The sequence below is a fragment of the Lytechinus pictus genome, chromosome 6 (genome assembly GCF_037042905.1).
Source record: "Lytechinus pictus isolate F3 Inbred chromosome 6, Lp3.0, whole genome shotgun sequence".
NCBI lineage: Eukaryota > Metazoa > Echinodermata > Echinoidea > Temnopleuroida > Toxopneustidae > Lytechinus > Lytechinus pictus.
Genome location: NC_087250.1, coordinates 7,079,554 through 7,101,042, shown reverse-complemented (window position 1 = coordinate 7,101,042; position 21,489 = coordinate 7,079,554). Strand labels below are relative to the sequence as shown.

At 37.1% G+C, this 21,489-nt stretch overlaps 1 protein-coding gene across 1 annotated transcript in view; it reads left to right on the top strand.

Annotated features, from left to right (window-relative positions):
• Window positions 1-21,489, top strand: part of LOC129263455 (uncharacterized) — a 125,185-nt gene that overhangs the window by 85,994 nt on the left and 17,702 nt on the right. Inside the window, exons 47-57 of the mRNA XM_064100693.1 lie at window positions 528-681; window positions 1,680-1,843; window positions 3,040-3,102; window positions 4,288-4,390; window positions 5,721-5,900; window positions 9,711-9,847; window positions 12,045-12,185; window positions 13,660-13,734; window positions 14,472-14,621; window positions 16,389-16,610; window positions 18,040-18,199. Of these exons, the coding sequence (XP_063956763.1) occupies window positions 528-681; window positions 1,680-1,843; window positions 3,040-3,102; window positions 4,288-4,390; window positions 5,721-5,900; window positions 9,711-9,847; window positions 12,045-12,185; window positions 13,660-13,734; window positions 14,472-14,621; window positions 16,389-16,610; window positions 18,040-18,199 (1,549 nt within the window). The remainder of the gene's footprint in view (window positions 1-527; window positions 682-1,679; window positions 1,844-3,039; window positions 3,103-4,287; window positions 4,391-5,720; window positions 5,901-9,710; window positions 9,848-12,044; window positions 12,186-13,659; window positions 13,735-14,471; window positions 14,622-16,388; window positions 16,611-18,039; window positions 18,200-21,489) is intronic.

The following is a 21,489-nucleotide window of genomic DNA, read 5'->3' as shown; positions in this document are numbered from 1 at the left end:
TTGTCTATTGTATTTGTGATTAAGTTATGATAAATCATCGATAAATCTCGGTTTCGTTTTTTGTGGGATGCACTGTATAGACAGGTTTGCCCCAGGACCTGATTCATTTCATGTATGGTGCTGTTGGTGCTGTGCTGACACAACATCGAATGGTCAATTTTGGACTTGATTATGGCATTGAATGTAATAAAAGTCTGAAAAATCTCATTTGAAGAATGGCTATAACTTTTTTTGACTATGCTTAGATTTAGATGCACTCACAAGAGGTACCAACAACTAGCTAAACTAGCTATAACTCGTCTGACTAGATCTACTTGCTACATGCAGCATTTGTCATAGTGACTGTCACACCTATTGTAGATGCAGGTACTATAATTATATCAAGTCAATAGTTTTTGCTATATCACCTGGTAGTCAGTAGTGCATTCCATGACTGCAACTCTAACCAGTCAGAAGCCTAGAACCATACTACAAGATATATGTAACAAAGATTATTTTATTGAATAATTAACATCTATCTCCTCCAGACTTTTACAGGGAACTCTGACCAGGACACAGTGAAAAGGAACATCTTTGATGAGGTCTATGCTCGTTATATCAGAATATATCCTCAGTCGTGGAATGATGAGATTGCTCTCAGACTAGAGCTGCTTGGCTGTACTCCGGAAAGAAGGTTTAGACGTGAGTATGGCTACTTTTAGATGAGAGTTAGTAGGATCGGTTCCATGAAATTTTCTCTGGCTTCAGTTGCTCTGATTGAAAATGGGCACGTTAAGGCAAACATAAAACTTAACATCCTTAACTAAATAAACCCTGATCCTTATCTTTGCATAATTCTAAACCAAAAAGTGTTGCAATCCTAATTCTAACCCTATGCCCTCTGAGATAATGATAATAATAACGAAGTTCTTATATAGTGCATTTCAGACTTGTTAGGACTCTCAATGCGCTTTTCAGAAATATAATTATACAATATAATAAATTACTTACAATAGCACAGCATCAATATCAATTACATATGGCGTAAGTATAAGGAATGATCCAATTGAATGCTTCATTAAAGAGAAATGTTTTAAGTTGGGATTTGAAAAGTCCAGGATTATTTTGTGATCGGAGAGTACTGGGGAGGGAATTTCAAAGAATGGGGGCACTGTAGGAGAAGGACTTTTTGCAATGCATCTTAGTTCTTAGTCTAGATATTAAGACAGGCGAAAATTTCACAGGAGCAAATGCAGTGTCACCGTAGGATCTGCTACAAAAATGAAGTTTGAGATGGGGGGTTTCTTGAAGATATATGCATGTTATATTTACTTTAAATTGATGAATAAAATCACTGAAGAACTAAAGAATGTAATAAACCAGGACCTTTTAAAGACCATGTAACAAAATATCATGAGATATCTGTTCTTTGGTAGGGTAACCTAAGCAATACATGGGTTCGCATCCTAGGCCTATTTTCCTTCAGAAAGAAATTTATCCCCACTTTGCTGCACTCGACCCAGGTGAGGTGAATGGGTACCTTATTGCAGGATGAATTCTATGAATGCACTGAGTGCCGTTGAAAAATTGGTATCTGGAGCTAAAGCCGGGGGTAAATAATAGCACTTAATATCCTCAGGCAAAAAGTGCTATATAATTCAAGGTATTATAATTATTACTGTTGTTTTTCATGCTTGTAGATTTATCTCAATGTGAGCGATGTGAGACGACCAATTATTGTATAGGAGACGGTCTCCAGCGTCCTTGTGGTCGGTGTGATCCTCCTTCTGATGATTGCGATCGATCTCCCACTGAACATTCCTTCGGTCATGCTTCAGAGTGCACTACATGTCCTGTAGGATGGGTGAGGTTCACAAAGGATTGTGATAGATCCAATCAATTGTAACTATGGAAATTCACCAGTGTCTTTCGTTATAAATGCAAGAGCCTTTTTGGACACAGGAGAACACAGATTTGTCAAGAATTATGATGCACACTCGAGTATACAGTTGTGCTCGGAAGTGAGTGAACCCCACCATAAAATAATTCAAGCCGGGTGTTGAATGCAGACAGTAACTCTACAATGTTCTGCATGCCCAGAGAAACAAACTCTAATGAACATTATGTTTTATCACCTATCTTCACAATGAAATAAATATGACATGGCAGAACACTTGAAATATGTTCATATTCAGGTGGGGTTCACTATCTTTTGAGCACCACTGTATATCGTCGTTACAAATCAAAGTGAACTGATATAATGCATTCTAAATGCTGGCATTGCTTGTTCTCCTTAGTTTAGATTAAAGGTAAATTCTAGTTTTGGTAACGATATCAAAATGAGTTCGTACAGAATCCAATGAAATGACCACCAAAGTGTCTGTTTGTATAAATAAAACGCATGTGCCAAAGGATTCTGGAAGAAATTGTGTAATTGCTGAGAAATCAGCAAATAAGCACAGGATTCGGGTAGAGCGTCGGGCCCGACGCTGAAAGCAATAATTATACACAGTCCCACGTGCGCTTATCTGTGTTGGGGAAGTTCAGTCTGAAAATTTTTCAGCGTAGATTTCAAGATTTCACAAAGTTCAGTTTATGTAACTGTACCAGATCTAGATCCTCGATGATATACTGACAATTAAGCCTGGTTTTACAGACTTTCTCATGAAATCAGTGTTTACTGCAACTACTGGAATTTCTCTTTAGATTAATTTGATTAATTGTAACTCTATTAGATCAATCATAAATCATTCATCTATTCAGAATTTTAAGAAATGTGTATGACTATTGATTATCCCTTGGTCTCGTTTAGTATGAGTTTCACATTTTTCTTGATAATTTTTGTACGTCTAATGGGAAACTGTAGCAGAATAATCTGATTAAAAACACCAAAACTGTATTCTAGATTTCAAAGACAGAAGATGTGTTTAATACATATTTCAATAGCCAATATAGAATGTTAGCAATTATTTTTTACTCAATGTATATTGTGAAAAAAACAGAAGGCAATCGCAATCACATTTACCTATAAAAATATATATATATTTTTTATTTTGACAGCTCTGTGAAGACGGCTATGCAACCCATTGTCCAACTTATAGATATGCAACATGTAATACAACGGTGAGTACATTTTATTTAACAGTGATGACATAGGGGCACAAATTAGTTTGTTTGTTAAAGGTCAAGTCCACCCAAGAAAAATATTGATTTGACTCAATAGAGACAAATCATATGAGTCTAATGCTGAAAATTTCATCAAAATCAGATGTAAATGAGAAAGTTGGACATTTTTAAAGTTTTGTTTAGTAAAAAAAACAGTTTAAAGGTATTGTTTAAGCCGGGGTAATAATAGCAGGGCCCGCTGGGAGAACAGTTTTCGGAACTGAAGCGACTACCCTGGGTAGATATACCGCTATTATTATTATTATTATTATTGTTTAACTTTGTGAGCAGCTGATTAAAAAAATTCTCAAACCAAGATGAAACATGTGTACAAGTGCATGTATTAGAACTAATAAACCCTGAAAACAACCATTATTGAGAATGAAAAGCTAAAACTACAAGGCAAACCCCGATTTTGTAAATAGGCGTCTTATAGACGCCTAAATAGTACACGTAAGTGTATGGGATGAAATTAAGATGGTGTTTTCGGTCACTTTATATTTCAATATTTGAAGCACTAAATAATTATTTTTGAACGCAATTTTTTCTGGGCTTCATTTTTGTAACATATCACAGACACAGGTGACAAGTGTGACCTTCTAGCTCAGATTTTTTAAAAGTCAAACCAATGTTAACCAATCACTTTAATGCACATCCTGACATCCTGGTTGTATGCAAATGAGGGTAATGATGACATCATTCACTCACTATTTCTTTTGTATTTCATTACATGAAATATGACTCATTTTAATTTTCTCCGCATTGTCCTGTGAAATTCCTTAGACTAATTACCTTAATTACATTTCCCCCCTAGTCTTTCTCTGCAAAACTCAAACTTTTATTGACAAAATTGGGATGATGTTATAAGTTTTTAACTTTTTAAATGACCCCCACATTTACATATACTGTTTCTCTTCTTGTCTGATTTAAGTATTGTTTAGATTTTGGTTTATTGTTTCGTGTAGTCTATATTTCATTTATGCATTGGAATATTCATATGCATATATTGTACTGTATTCTGTAATACACTGTTTGAATCAATCAATCAATAAAACCCCCCAAAGTTTTATTCCTGAACATTAGTATTGAGAGGTTAGAAATAATACTTATATTTGTGTGTTTTCTCCCCTACCTTTTTTGTAGTATTGCCCCAGTGAATGTACAACCTGTGAGTCTGGATCAGCATGCTTCGATGGGATTAAGTCAATATGTGGAACTGGAACATTCTCATTGGGTTATGATACAGGTGAATATAATTATGCCTGAAAAATAGAAAATTGTGAGTTAGGGAAATAAAAAAAAGAGTGGGAATGAGGGAGAGTAGTAATTGCAGTAGTAGTAGTAGTAGTAGTAGTAGTGGTAGCATAGTAGTAGTAGTAGTAGTAGTAGTAGTAGTAGTAGTAGTGGTAGTAGTAGTATAAGTAGTAGAAGAAGTGGTAGTAGAAGCAATACATGTATTAGTAGTAGCAGCAGTAGTAGTAGTAGTAGTAGTAGTAGTAGTAGAAGTAGTAGTAGTAGTAGTAGTAGTAGTAGTAGTAGAAGTAGTAATAGTAGACGTAGTAGTAGTAGTAGTAGTAGTAATAGTAGTAGGAGGAGTAGTAGTAGGAGGAGGAGGAGTAGTAGTAGTACGAGGAGTAGTAGTAGTAGTAGTAGCAGTTGTATTAATAGTAGTAGTAGTTATGGTAGTAGTAGTAGTAGTAGTAGTAGAAGAAGCAGTAATAGTAGCAGCAGTAGTAGTCGTAGCTGTAGCAGTAGTAGTCGTAGCTGTAGCAGTAGTAGTGGCAGCAACAGTTCTAGTAGTAGTAGTAGTAGTAGTAAAAAGTGGGAGCGAGGTATTTATTGGACAAGAAATAAAAAGAGAATAACAGTATGAAGACTGAAAAATCCAGTTTACATCAAAAGCAGAGTTCAACAATAAACATGAATTTACCAAGAAAAATTGAACAAAAGTGAATTTTAAATGTAATTTGTTGATCAATGAGGCATCTTCAAACATCTGTAAGTGTGATTCAGATATAACTTGGGGACCATTAGTACTCAAACCCACCTAAGTGCTCTTAAAACAGCATATAATCTTACAATAAACTTTAAAAATTCAACAAATATGAAAAGAAAACACAAAATTCCAGGAGCGCCTGGGCATTTAAGTCTAAGAATGCCAGCCGTTAAACTGAAGCAAGAGAAAGTGGGAGAGAGAGTGGGAGAGAGAGAGAGAGAGATGGGTGTTGGATAAGGACAAAAAGGGAAATATCTACGTATGAGAAGAGAGAACATTATGAAATTAGATTCTGTTAGTGAAAATATATAAGTTTAAGAAAGTATCACTAAAATGGTTCATCTGATTGGTGTGTAGACATGAGAAAATTATGAAATTAGGTTTTGTTAGTAAAAATATTTATGTTTAAGAACTTATTAATGAAGCGGTTCATCTTGGTGTAAAGACATGAGGTTACGTACGTTCTTTATTACACAATTTACCTGGTTAATTTAACAGCCATTTCTGTGATTGTATAATAAAGAACGTTTTTCTTGTTCAAGAAAGTAATTATTGTGTGATTTATTTGTGTAATATGCAGAGTTCTGCAAAGCGTGTGCCCCGGGCTCATACAACAACCAGACCGAGCAGTCTGAATGCACATGCTGTGATAGTGGGTTCAGTAGCACCGAGGGCAAGACGGAGTGCGCCCCCTGCCAGATTAGCGAATACTCAGAAGGAAGCTGCGACCTCTGCAAGACGTGTCTGTCGGAGACTGACTGTGAGTATAGTCCTCAGAACCGCCAAGCAGTGTTCCAAGTATAACTAATGTTTTTGGTGTCATTGCAATACTGATGATTGATATAGATAACTTGATAGATAGATAGATAGATGGATGGATGGATGGATGGGTAGGTAGATAGATAGATAGATGGATATATAGATAGATAAGTAGATATATAGCTAACTAGCTAGCTAGCTAGATAGATAGATAGAGGTAGATAGATAGATAGATAGATAGAAAGGTAGATAGCTAATAGCTAGATTGATAGATAGACAGATATATCGATAGATAGATAGATGGGTAGATAGCTAACTAGCTAGAAAGATCGATAGATTTATAGGTAGATAGGTAGCTAACTAGCTAGCTAGATAGATAGAGGTAGTTCGATAGATAGATAGGTAGATAGCTAACTAGCTAGATAGATAGATTGATAGATAGAGGTAGATAGATAGATTAGATGTAGACAGATAGATATGAAGGTAGATGGGAGGTTGGATGGATAGATAGGTAGGTAGATAGATAGCTAACTAGCTAGATAGATAGACAGATAGATAGATAGATAGATAGATAGATAGATGGGAAGAAAGCTAACTAGCTAGATATGTAGATAGGTAGCTCACCAGCTAGCAAGATAGATAGAGGTAGATCGATATGTAGATAGATAGCTAACTAGCTAGACAGATAGATGGGTAGATAGCTAGCTAGCTAGATAGACAGATGGGTAGATAGCTAACTAGCTACATAGATATATAGATAGATAGATAGCTAGCTAGATAGATGGATAGATAGCTAACTAGCTAGCTAGCTAGATAGATAGCTAACTAGCTAGCTAGATAGATAGATGGGTAGATAGCTAACAAGCTAGATAGATAGGTAAATAGATAACTAACTAGCTAGCTAGCTGAGATAGATAGAGGTAGATAGATAGATTTTGATGTAGACAGATAGATATAAAGGTAGATGGGAGGTTGGATGGATAGATAGATAGGTAGATAGCTAGCTAGCTAGCTAGATAGACAGATAGATAGATAGACGGGTAGATAGCTAACTAGCTAGATAGATAGGTAGATAGGTAGGGTAACTAGCTAACTAGCTAGCTAGCAAGATAGATAGAGGTAGATCAATAGGTAGATAGATAGCTAACTAGCTAGCTAGACAGATAGATGGGTAGATAGCTAGCTAGCTAGATAGACAGATAGGTACATAGATAGCTAACTAGCTAGCTAGCTAGATAGATAGATAGAGGTAGATAGATAGAAAGATAGATAAATAGGTAGATAGATATCTAACTAGCGACATAGATATATAGATAGATAGATAGATGGGTAGATAGCTAACTAGCTAGATAGATAGATAGGTAGATAGATAGCTAACTAGCTAGCTAGCTAGATAGATAGGTAGAGGTAGATAGATAGAAAGATAGATAGATAGATAGGTAGATAGATAGCTAACTAGCTAGCTAACTAGCTAGATTTTGATTTAGACAGATAGATATGAAGGTAGATGGGAGGTTGGATGGATTGATAGATAGATAGCTAGATAGATAGATGGGTAGATAGTTAACTAGCTAGATAGATAGGTAGATAGATAGCTAACTAGCTAGCTTGCTAGATAGATAGAGGTAGGTAGATAGCTAACTAGCTAGATAGATAGATCGATAGATAGATAGGTAGATAGATTTAGATGTAGACAGATAGACGGGTAGATAGCTAACTAGATAGATAGGTAGATAGATAGGTAGATAGATAGCTAACTAGATAGATTTTGATTTAGACAGATAGATATGAAGGTAGATGGGAGGTTGGATGGGTTGATAGATAGATAGGTAGATAAATAGCTAACTACATGTAGCTAACTAGATAGATTGATTGATAGATAAAATGGTTTATGAAAAGATAATCACAGCCAAAGGCTGAAATTTGATCATTTCTACAAACATGCAACTTACATATAAAGACTTCGTACAGAATATCTTAGCATTTTCAAAATGATACACAAACCTAATACCTAAGTTATATGATATTTGAAAATATAAGTAAAAATATAATAATAATAATAATAAAAGTATTGAAAATGTTATTAGCAATTATGATATTAATGTCAATACAGTTGTGAATTATGATTGATGTAAATAATAATGATTGTAAAAAAGTTTTGAAATATCTTATTTATGCCCATAAACTCTGAAATATTATGAGGAATATGTCTTATCAGTTCCATGACATTTGCTCTGGCGACAATTCGATGGAAAATCTGCATGTTAAAGTGATCATTTCACTTTGTTCTGATTTAAAAAATTCTCATTTTGGTTCTTGAAAATGGGCTAAACATTAGGCTTATAGTGTAAAAATACCATCTCAAAAGTTTCAAAGTATTATATCTACAGGATCAATTTAAAACATTGGAGATGTAAACCAAAGTTTGAAAATAATTGGGAGTTGGTTTCAATGACTATGTGTATAGAGCGAATCTGTGCAACACAACACATTAACTCTATATGAACACAACATGACCTACATACAGTGTGTACAAGGTATACACTGAATGTACAGTGCAGCTAATAGCGTGTGTATAGGAGATACACACAGCAGAAGGCAGTCAACATAGCCAACGGGCTTTTTGAATTGGAGAAAACTGGTAACAAGCTGAGCCTGTCTACTAGACGGTTCTCAAAATCAAGCTAATAAATTGCTACTTGTATCTAAATTACAGTTTTTCATCCTATATTGAAGTCTGTTTCAGGGTTTTTGAGGACAAATACAGGCACTCATACACATGTTTCGTCTCAGTTTGAGAATTTTTTAAATCAACTGCTCACAAAGTTAAATGATCCCTTTAAGCAAAACATGAAACCTAACCCCCAAGTAAATAAACCCAAATCCTAATCTTTACATTATTTTGAACCAATAACTCCCATTATAATCCTAACTCAAACCACGTGCCCTCTGAGATATTCAAACCAGGGGAGGGTTTCATTAAAATTTCCATCCAACATGTATTAGATCTGACAACTTTCCTTGATTATGATTGGCGGAGAGTTACCATAGTAACTGTTGGATGAAACAGTACTTGTCAGATAAAATGTTTGACAAGTCCTTTCATGTAACGTTCCCCAGGGGCAAATGTCACAGGAGTACTGGATATGTTGTTTCACATATATTATAAGTATTATCATTAATATTATTATTTGTTTGGCGTCACCTGTGCCTAGGAGGCAAAAAGGGAACTGAATTACTGACCCACAGGTCTCCAGATATAACTGATTGGGGGGAGTGCAGGTGGACCACTACACAGGGTTTTTCCCGTATTCTTATACAAATAGTGCTGTGGGTTCCTAACGTGCAAAGGTGGTGACTCTCCTCGACATGGGGCCTCCATTTAATGTCCTATCCGAGGGATGGAGTGTTTTCCACTGTAACATGGCCTTCATCTATGGAACAGGGGAGAGACCTTTACACACAATGCACTGGCTTCAGTCATCCGCTTGGGTCGGACTTGAACCTACGATCTTTTGGTTTGACAGGCAGACACTTTACCGACTGAGCTAACTGACCCACCAAAACTGTTTTTTACCACCTTCAGTCTCTCTCCTACAATAATTATTCTTGTTATGTAATGATCCTTGGAGCCTAGTCTTTGAAAGGCCATTGCCTTATGCTGCCTCCTCCCCCCACTTATGCTGATTCTCATCTTGTTTATGTATTTCCTTTACTTGTATGAAGTGTAATTTGATTCTTCCTATTTAACTTGTATGTTATTTGTTTTTAAAGAAAATTGGAATGATTGATATTCTCTTTTTGGATCTAGGTCCATGCTTTTCCAGTACAGGACCGTGCACTGAGGGTGTGGTGTGTGTGAATACCGGTGGAGATGGGACATTCCGTTGTCTTGATTGCCCAAAGGGATATACCGGTACTGGTGATAATTGTGTGGATATAAATGAGGTAAGACATGGGTTTACTAGAGAGGAGGGGGGGGCAGTTAGAGAAGGAGGGAGGGTGTGCTTTGTGTGTATACCTGCAGAGATGGGATATACCACTGTCTTTATTTCCCTAAGGGATATTACTAGCACTGGTGACAATTGTTTGGATGCCCATGAAATAATAACAAAAATTAGTAATTAAATGAGTCACAAGGGAGGGGCGTCGTTAGGGTGGGAGGGAGTGTAGTTAGGGGGAAGGTTTGTTGTTAGGAAAGGAGCTAGAATATTTAGGGGAGAAGGAAGGATTCTGGTTAGAAAGGGAGGGAATAGATTTGGTTAGGAAGGAAGGGAAGGAATGGTGTGGTTTGATAGGGAACAAAAGGTGTAGTTAGAAAGGAAGGGAGGATTTTGTTGGAAAGGGAGTATAAAGAGGTTTGGTAAGAAGAGGAGGGATAATGCAATTAAAAATGAAGGAAAGGTGTGTAGTATGCGTGAGAATGGTTGTGGTTAGAAGGGAGGGATGTGGTGTGGTTTGAAAGGGAGGTAAGGGGTGTGGTTTGAAAGGGAGGTAAGGGGTGTGGTTTGAAAGGTAGGGATGTGATGTGGTTTGAAAGGGAGTTAAGGGGTGTGGTTTGAAAGGGATGTAAGGGGTGTGGTTTGAAAGGTAGGGATGTGGTGTGGTTTGAAAGGGAGGTAAGGGGTGTGGTTTGAAAGGGATAGAAGGCGTGAACTTAGAAATGGAGGTAAGGGGTGTGGTTAGAAAGGGAGGGATTTAGTGTGGCTTGAAAGGGATTTAAGGGGTGTGGTAAAAAGGATGGAAGGGGAGTGGTAAGAATGGGAGGTAAGGATGTGGTTAAAAAGGGATGGAAGTGGTGTGGTAAGAAAGGGGAGAGAGAGATATGGTTTGAAAGAGAGTGAAGGGGTTTGTCAAAAAGAGAGGGAAGGCATGTGGTCAGAATGGTAGTGAAGGTTATGGTTAGAAAGAGAGGAAAGGAGTGTGGTTAAAAATGGAGAATAGGGTATGGTTATAAATAGAGGGGGCTACTTTGAAATGGGGGAATGGGTGTGCTTTGAAAGGGAGCAAAGAGGTGTGGTTAGAAAGAAAAGAAAGGGAGGAAAGGGGTATGTTATGGAAGGATAGGAATGGGGTAGTTAGATAGTGTGGTCAGAGAGGGAGGAAACCAATGTTTTTAGATATTGATGAAAGGTGTGACATGTATCAATGCCAAAAGATATATAGGCCTACAGATGTACAGATGCTTTAGATTTATGCATCAGTCCTTGTCCAAATAGAGACTTAAAATATTTTGGATAAAGAGAAAATATATAAATTGAGTGGAGAGGAGAGGACAGATATTGATACAAAGGGGTAGAGGGCAAGGACAGCGTTTTGGGAAATGGGAAAAAGTAGTTGAAGGGGAGGGAATTAGACAACAAAATGATTAGACAAAATTTTGGCATCAGGGTCAATGATAATTAGATGCATCTGCCTTCATGAAATGCTGGTTAACTTTAGTAACTTGCGCTGGCGAAAAATAGAATACAAATTCTTGCCCAATAGCGCCATCTCCTGGTGACACATATGCAGTTTCTACCAAGAACCTATGCACAAGGTGGGCACCATTTCTATTCCTCAATTTGTCACAGTGCTGAATCATGGTGCAACTCAAGGCAAGGGTCGGAAAGAAGCAGGGTTCCAACCCATCAGGGAAATTAGGGGAAATTATTTACTTTTTTCCAGTCTGAAAAATCCGGGAATTTGATTAAAAAACCCCCCTTAAATCAGGGGAAAATGCCTCAAATGAGGAAAAAAAAATCAGGGAATTTTGATCGGCCCAAAAGTCTAAAGCACGATAGTCAGACTCTATTATATTTTGTTGCATATCAAAACAACATCCATTGAATGACTGATTATGGTGGTTTTGTAGTGTTTACTAATAAGTTTTACATTATTGTTTTTATACTGAAAATACATGTAATTCACTGCAACAACTTGATAAACATGCGAAACTGGGAATCAGGGAATTTTCAAACTTCATCAGGGAAAAATCTCTCCATAGGGAAAAATCAGGGAATTTTGTTTTCTTGAAAAGCTGGGAACCCTATAGAAGGGACTCAGGCAGATACATCCAGTTATCTTGTAAGTAAGAAAATCAAGTAAGGTTTTTATGATATTCATGCCCAAAACTTGTTTGTTTTATTTCTATTCTCTTTCCCAGTGTGTAGAAGCGAATCCATGTTTTAACACCAGCGCCTGCGTGAACTTTGAACCCGGATTTGAATGCGGAGCCTGCCCTCTAGGTTACGAGGGAGATACACCTCATGGTATCGGACTAGCTTATGCTAACGCCAATCCACAGGTATGGTATCTTCAAAGAGATAATCTTGTAGTTTGTTTTCTAATGAAGAATGACTGCATGACTATTCATTTTAAAATTCATTACATGTTAGTGCATTAAGAAAAAGATAATTAGGGTGAAAGTAATTATCCTGAACTTAATGTATTATACTGAACCTGAAGTGTACTAGAATTTTGTATGCTTCTGTACATGAATATAGATTATATAAAAAAAATGTTAGGAAATAGAAATCGACATAAGTTGTTTATTCATTCTAGAACATGAGGATTTATACATCGTTTTAGTAGTAGCGCTATGGTGTGTTTATAAATTTATTCTGGAAAGAAATTCAATAATATAATAGAAGAGAAAGTGGTCTTATATGTGTTTAAAAGAGAGATAACAGGAAAAATTTTATTTAATGAAAAGATGCAAAAAGTAGACAATATGCTACCAAGAAGACTATTTTACTACATTTGAAGTATTTTTATATAATACATGGATTGTCAAGAGAACTTATTACTGAATGTAAACAATCAGTCATCTGATATAACATTGTATAAGCTATTATGATCCGTCGAGGATGCTGCTTTGATTTGTATATTTTGTATCGCTGAATGATTTGAGTTTTTTTCATTAATAAATCCCCGATCACGAGGAAAATACAAAAAAAATGTAGAAAATGTACACTTATAATAAGCCTGATGTGCATCCAAAACATATTGGAAATGACCGGGGGGGGCCACTTCCATTGACAAGTGGATACCATGCGCGACCATGGGGTCTCGAAAAGCACCCTAAACACGTATTTTTCATATTCTGAAAATGCACCCCTTAACAAGTATTGGCGTCTGAAACCCTACCCTTATCAAGTATTGGAAGCAAAACAATACTGATGACAAGTATTCCCTGAAATGAACCCCTAAGCAAGTACAGCGATATTTTATTGTTTTGTCATGGGTCTGTCGGTCGTCGGTTTTAATTACCTTTACACATGCACCATTTGGTTTAAGTAGGCCTACGGCTCCACCCTAAACATGTAGTGTTGGGGAAAAAAGGACATCCTTTATAAAACATTTTAATTTTGTTTTATCATCCCCGAAAATTTGACCCTAAACACGTACCTTTCATAGCGAAATAGATACCCTTTTTTCATTATGTTTGTGTTTATGACACCCTTATCACGTTACGTATGTAACGTGCCCTGTCTTGAAAAAGACATCCTTTTTACATGTTTTTGGGGTCGCGCATGGTATCCACTCGTCAATGTAAGTGGCCCCCCCGGGTGGAAATGAGATACTGTATACAATTACCTCAGTAAATTTGATAATAGCACAAAAGCCAAAATGAAAAAAATAACTGTCTGAAGAAGTGTGATTATCTCATACCTTAATTGTGGTGTCTTCATGATTTTCTTTCCAGGATTTTCTTAGCATTAATTCATCCTGATCTGATCAGATGGCGTTTTCTTGATTTTTCTTTCTTGATCTTATAGGTGTGTTCTGACGTCAATGAATGCGATGTAGACAATGGCGGGTGTGACCCTGATGTAGAATGCATTAATTCAGTGGTAAGTTATTCTTTGTTACATTTCTAATATCCTGGTCCCGCATGCAAGCAGAGAACAATACTGTCACTGCCTGGTCATACGTATACATTTTATCCCTGTGCTGACCAGGGCATCGCATCTTAATGCACTTTGAATCTCGCGGAAAAGGTGCTTTAGAAATATAGATTGTCATATTAAATTTGTTAAGAATCCTTCTTTCTGATTGGTTTAATCCAAATATGATTAATTATCCTTTGGTCTATTCTTTGGCCCTTCTCTTGCCAAAATTTGTACATACATCACTGATCTCTTTCTAAAAGCCTTAGCTTTTTAAGCTCTTTGGTAAATCACTGCAAATTGTGGGTGCCCATTCAAAATAAAATATTTGCACATTTTTATCTTTTAGATATTAAACCTATTCCGAAGCGTGGAGTGGGCTGAAAACCAGAGTAATAATGTTGTATTACTTTAGTGTGCTTTGAGACGTCTGATAAAGTAAATGTAAGCAGGTAAAATAACTACTATAATTATCATTATTATTATTATTACTATTATTATTATTATTATTATTATTATTATTATTATCATCATCCCTCAAAGTTATTTCTTATGTTTCAACTACACCTGCCAAATAAAGATACATGGTTTACCTTGAAAGCTACACCCTTCTTCTTTTTCATGGAAACCTTCAGAAGTTACATCCACTGGTTTCCATAACCAATGTTTCAGCTGATGTTATCTCCTGACTATCTTTACAGGGAAGCTACTCCTGTGGTACGTGCCCTCCTGGCTACCTTGGTAACACTATAGTCGGGTGTACCCCAGGAGACTACTGCGCACTGAATCTCGATAATTGCCATGACAACGCAACATGCACGTCAACAGGAGCGGGGACTTTTACTTGCGAGGTAAATTGTTTTTACACTATTCTCAATTATTCTCTGAAATGATGGGAAACAAGTGTGCATCACCCACTTTTGTGTGATTAAAGCACACACATGTGTACGCTACAAGCAACTAAGTGCGCACCCAGGAGAAATCAAATTTCCTTGCTCTGCTCTAACTTGGTCATATGATTTTGAAAGATAGCCACCAAATCATCTTGAAGATAATAGTGAGTTTTCACAAACCTCTACGCAGACACTTTCTGGAACGTCGAGAATCTATTGAAATGCTTGTCAAATCTTAATGAACTCCTTATTAGAGGTCGAATATTGGTGAACCGAGACAGCAGATCGTCCTAAGATTCAGAGGTGACGAAAAATGACAACTATGTTGTTTGTCAAGAGTTCAGGATTACACTGCTGTTTTCATTCACCTATATTCGACAAAGGCTGCTTTGTTATGACTTCAGAGCTTAAAATAGATTCTCAATGTTCCAGAAAGCTTCTGGGGAGCGTTTCATCAACATTTTTGTCCGACAAGTTGTCAGATCTGACATCTTTCCTTGATTCTGATTGGCTGAGAGGTACTGTTACTATGGTAATTGTCGGATAAAAGAGAACTTGTCGGACAAAGTCCCTTCATGAAACGCTCCCCTGGGTAGTGATTGCGAAAAACTCTGTTTTTGTCCTGAAACTTTCTGCGCGAATTCCGCCATATGATTTGAAAAGATGTCTACATCCAGATCTGCTTGGAAAGGATATTTTGTTCAATCAGTTCACCAACAGTAATTATTATTATTACTATTGTTAATATTTGTATTATCAACATCTTTATTATATTCTAAAAATATTATGATTATCATTATTGTTATCATTATTATTGTTACTGATGTCAGTATTTTTATTATTATTGTGATTATTCTTTGGCAAATGAATTGAAAGCATGAAGGATAAATCTAATAGTGCATCCAATATATGCCAGAAACAGAAAAAGTTGACTTAATAGTTCAAATGATATATAAAATATTGAGATCATAATTACAATCAGCTGGAAATAAGTCAGGATAAATCTACCAATTAAAACAAACCCAACAAAGTATTCTGCCGTACTTTGGCAAAAGGAAGCAAGTTACAAAAGTATCATTTGTTGTAAATGCGCAATGTGTGTTCGTCATTTACATAGGCGTCAATGCAATTGTACAGCATATTTTCTTCAATATCTTTCCAAAGAATGATGGTTTCTTCCCCAAATTTTGCCTAAACGTGCAACATACAAAGAGTGAAACAACAATATCTCAAATTTGACTAATTTGTCACTTGCTTCCTTTTGCCAAAGTTGGGCAGTATTCATTATGAATCATAATTATGAAGTAACTTACCATCACCTGAGTAATTATGCATTGTGGCAGTGCCGTGGTGTAGCAGTTCTGACTCTTGTATTGTAACGAGGGTCGTGTGTTTGAACCCCACTGTGGCCTAGCATCATTTGGCAAGTCATCAATCCACACTTTGCCACTCTCCACCCAGGTGTTAAATGGGTAGCCAGTAGGATGTTAAAGCATGAGTTGTATGCCTTGCAATCTATTTTGAAACACATGTTGGAATGCTCCACAGGGAGTAGAGGAAGTGCATGCACTGTTTGCGGGCAAGCCAGGATCCGATGTCCGGGGTAACCTGTAATATGCACTAAGAGACATTGTTTCAATGTAATCATTGCTGTGGAATATTATTATTGTTGTTATTATTAGTAGTATTTTTACTATTTTTTGTGTCATTGATTTCTCTTTTCAGTGCAACGATGGCTACGCTGGCAACGGGGAATTCTGCGGCTTGGATATTGACATGGACGGCCGACCGGTAGCATCCCTGGAATGCAACGATGGCTCTAGCAATGAATGCAAGGCAGACAACTGTGAGGTTGCGGCAAACAGCGGACAAGAGGACGCCGACAATGATCAGATCGGAGACGAATGCGACCGAGATGACGATAATGATAGCATCTATGATGACCAGGTGGGTGAGGCAGGGCTCGACACTAGCAGGGGCCTGGTGGCCCGGGGCAACCAAAAATGAGAGTCGGGCCATCAACATTTTGTAGAAGCCAACACTTGGTGGCCCGGTTGGGCTACCAAAGTTGTGATAAATTGTAATGTTTTCTATTGTTTTAGGGCCACCAAAAATATGAAATTTATGATTTTGGTAGACTGTTCGGGCCACCAAGAAAAAAAGTTAGTGTGGAGCCTAGGAGTAAGGTCAATATGCTCCAAGAGGAGGGGGGTTCCTTTATTTGTTCCAGCTGAAAAACTATGTATGATAATATTTATACAATAATTCTGATTTGCTAGGGTAATGACTGGATTTTGTGTAAACCCTCCTCCCAGTGTGCCTTGTGAACTATAATCTCATTATGGTATTGGTGGTGATTTTTTTTACCTGATTGCTAAGAAAGCATGACTGCTTGTAAGCAAGCAACCAGAGGACCAATGGCTCTTCGAGGGACCTGGTTATGAGGATTTAAATACCTTACCAAATGGCACTTCCGTACCAAGTGGGTCACCGGAATCTGAAACCCCCGCTCTACCCACTGAGCTATTGCGCCTCCTTTCTTCATTCTAAAATGTTGAGTGCCTGACAAGAAGACTGAAGGTCTAATTTGAGATGTCTTTGGTGTGACTCCCAGGCGATATTCCCTGACATGGTTGACAATTGTTCATTTAGGATGACATATTACCATATCATGGTCATTACAGCTTGTGACAACTGAACATTCAAATATGTGATATCGTGCAGTGCTATTAATCCTTGCTGTCATTCAGCATGTTTATATAGGATCCTCTGTAATCAGCATGAATAAGCATGCATTTTTGTCACCAACCGAAGTGCAAATTACGCTAAACCTGTTTATACATAATAGCCAACAAAGTATGCTGTGTTCACACATAAGGGAAAAATTAAAGAAATTCCCTCGCATCCTCTTGAATCAGCTGGATTGAATTTGGATTCTCTGTTATGAACATGAAGCTTGTGCTGATTTGTAATTTTCAGGAGCCTCTGTAATAATAATTGTCAGTTCTTGTATAGTGCATATAACATTATGAATAATGTCTCTATGCGCTTCCAAAGGACTTGGATATTATTACCCTGGCTGTAGCTCAAGCAGCTTTTACGCGCTTGGCATTTCAAGGAATAAATTCCTGCCAGGTACCCATTCACCTGACCTGGGTTGATTGCAGCACAATGTGGATTAATTTCTTGATGAAGGAAACTACGCCATGGCTGGGTTTTGAACCCATGACCCTCTGTTTCAAAGTCCGGATACTAATCCACTGGGCACAACGCTCCACTGTATTTACACACAGTTTGTGATGATGATTTATTGTCCTTTTCAAGAGTCTCTGTATGAGCATGAAGATTGTAATGATGATTTATTTTCATTTTTCAGGATAATTGCCAGTACGTAGCCAATCGAGATCAAGCCGATACTGATGGAGATGGTTATGGTGATGCCTGTGATGTCTGCCCTTCGACCTTTGACCCCAACCAGTTTGATACCGATGGTGACGGGGTTGGAGATGAGTGTGATAACGATGACGATGGAGATGGTAAGAGGAATAGTTGTATGCTCACGATAGTACACGGTGTAGTGAACTTTCATACCAGATAGTCCACAGTGCAATGCACTTTCCAGGATTGTAAGCTACACAGTGTAATCAGCTTATACATGTCTAAAGGATAATAAGTGTGTGCAGTGCTTGTTGGACCCCTGAATGTTCTACGTTCTTACCAGGATGTAGCTGGGAATTTCAGTGGTGATGATGCAGGATGGTACTAATAGTGATTTAAGATTTCTATTTATATATATATTTGTAGTTGTTTATAATGTATATGTGTATAAAATATTTGTATCCAAAGGAACTGTTACTGCGCTAGCGCCATGAGCGTCTCTGGACAGTGTGTGCGCTCAATAAGATATCACTATTATTATTATTATTATCATTTTTAGTACAAGAACAAATCCTTGGCTGTAAGTTTTTTATAGTAATCCTTTGATTTTCATGTTTCTTACATATCTTAACTCTGATGTTCTATTTTCTCTCCAATAGCTCTTACAAGACTGAATCTCTTTTTAGAGGGGTAGAGAATACATGTTGGGTTTATATGTGGGATGACAAAATTAGCTAACTATATGAGCTGAATTTCAAATTATCCATTTGTTATTCGATAGCACAGACCAAACGGAATAAGATGGCATGTTGATAGAGAGATGTTTGAAACAAGTGACCTATGAACCTAAAATTGAAGGTCCTCACTTGTTAGTGAACAACATTTTCCCATTTGAATATATGCTGTGACTTCCCAAAGGGGACACTCTTGTGTAAGAACGGCATATTTAAATAATTTTTTTTATTATGGCTCTCAAAAGGGGGTGGGGGCACAGGCAGGATGTCCTCACTGGATCCGCCACTATATGAACCTAATTAGCTTTTCGAGCTCTCATCTCACTTCAAGAATCTAAGTTTCAAGTTTATTTTTATTGATTTCAAATCCAAACATAAAGGATCTATGACATTGTCAATAACCGTCATCTGATTAAAAGCACAGAACAGAATATTTGTGATATTGCTTTGATAGGTGATAAATAAGTAGAACTCCTAACCTCTGACCTTTAGTAATTAATTCATCCCTGACCCTTGACACACAGGAATCGCTGATAGTGCTGAATACTATTCCCTGTTTAATATCACAAACCAAAGCGGATCTAATGATTATACAATAGGTGTGACAATTGATGATTATGGATGTAACCCAATTAATTCTATGACCTTTGGCCTTTTATCCCTAGGAATCTCTGACAGTGCTTATAACCATTACCTGTTCAATATCACAATCCAGACTGAATCCAACGATTATAGAGTAGATGGTAGATGATTGATACAATGGATTTCCCCCTATTAATTCTTTGACCTTTGACCTCCGGGAATTGCTGACAATGCTGATTACCTGTTCAACGTTATGTCATTATAATTAGTATACTTACCTGATTTATGTAAAGTGCTTAGAGATTTGTTTTAATATAAGCACTATATAAAGCTTCACATATCATTATTATTGTTATCATTATACAGTAGGTGTGATGATTGATGATTATGGATGGAACCCAATTAATTCTATGACCTTTGACTTTTTATCCCTAGGAATCTCTGACAGTGCTACTAACTATTCTCTGTTTAACAGCACACACGAGACTGAATATAATGATTAACCCTTTGCGTGCGACGGGCTTCCACAGAAGCCCAGCGAGTCGTTCACTTAGCTACGACGGGCTTCTACAGAAGCCGAGATATGTTTGGTTTAATTCAATGAAGTTTTTCAGCTTTTTCGTAATTGTTATGTACTAAAACCTCTGCCACTATTTCCTTTATAAACCTATTTCGATAATAGATTGACAAAAATATACAGCTACGTGGGGAAAAATCCCGAAAATAGGAAATCATTTCAACTTTACCCGATTTTCTCGTTGGAGTCTGACGGGGAGGATAAATTTTGTGACGAGCACGTACGCGCGCGCACAAGGCCTGATCACGTGATTTGATCTATATCGTTGTTCTGATAGATACACGCTATCTTTTCTGCAAGATCGTCACGTAATAAGCTACGCGTTGATTCACCATTTTCGTCTTATTTGTTTCATCAAGGAGATATCACTCTAGATAGAATGATATCTCCTTGGTTTCATCGATCGATTGTATTTTCAGAAAAAAACAAAAAGCTTGTAATGTCTTAGTACTTTGAGCTGATCTCGGTGCACTTTTGAACTTTTTCCCTCCCCATTATCCCCCTTCTTATTATTTTTGTCTACTATTCTGAAAAAAAAAGAAAAGAAAGCAGTTAAGCACACCATTCATCTTCTGCTCTTTTCAAAAGGGAAACGTCCATGTAGTTATGATATCGGCACTACCCGAACAAAAGAATGTCTGGGCGGCCACTCAATCAAATTCCTTCCGAAAAGAGCAGGATACAGATGGTCAACGCCCCGAACAAAAGGAAGATTAGTATTTATCGGCAGGATGACCCATTAAATGCTTTTCGTACTTAGCAATACAAAAACTTTTATGAATACTTTTTTTTCGACCAACAAACCGTATCTAAAAAGAAAAAAATTGTCTCATTTACCGACAACGCAGATGCTTATGACATCCGTCAGTGATTCATATTGCATATAAGGGCTACCCCTGGGTGATGATGCATATAAGGATGAAAGAAGAATCATTTAGGGAATTTATAGAAAAAATATGTTCAGATGTCACGGAGAACGAGAGAGAATGAGAGACAGAGATAAAAGGGGGAATAGACAAGTGCGCTTTTGCTAAAATTCCGTGAATATCTACTTAAACGAATAACAACATGACTTTATTTTTTGGTTAGATTACTTTTAAAAAATCCCACAACGTTTGTTTTTTTCACAACTCGGTCCCCAGACCCTTGCCATACTGATGACTTTTTATCATTATTCTTGTTTGACCTTGCCCCCTCCCAAGATGGAAATGTTCTGACCTACACTCTAAAATTGCTTGCTTGTCTCCTCTCTCCGATTTTCTGTTTTTAATTGCGAGTAACGCGGTAGAAAAGATAAGAATAAAGACCGTCCTGGCCACTTTTTTTCCCCGTCACGACCAAAAAAAAAAATTGCATTTGGGCGCTTACCATGGTTAGCATCTAAACCAAAATATTTGGAAAAAGATGTTATACAGGGACAGCAATGTTTTTTATGGTGCAGGGGTTGAGCTGTGGGACGGGGGTGAAGCGGCTAAAAAAAATCACAATTTGTTAATTCATGTCATTTTACAGAATGAATTTATAATAGGTTAGGTTTTAGAAGCTCTTCATCTTG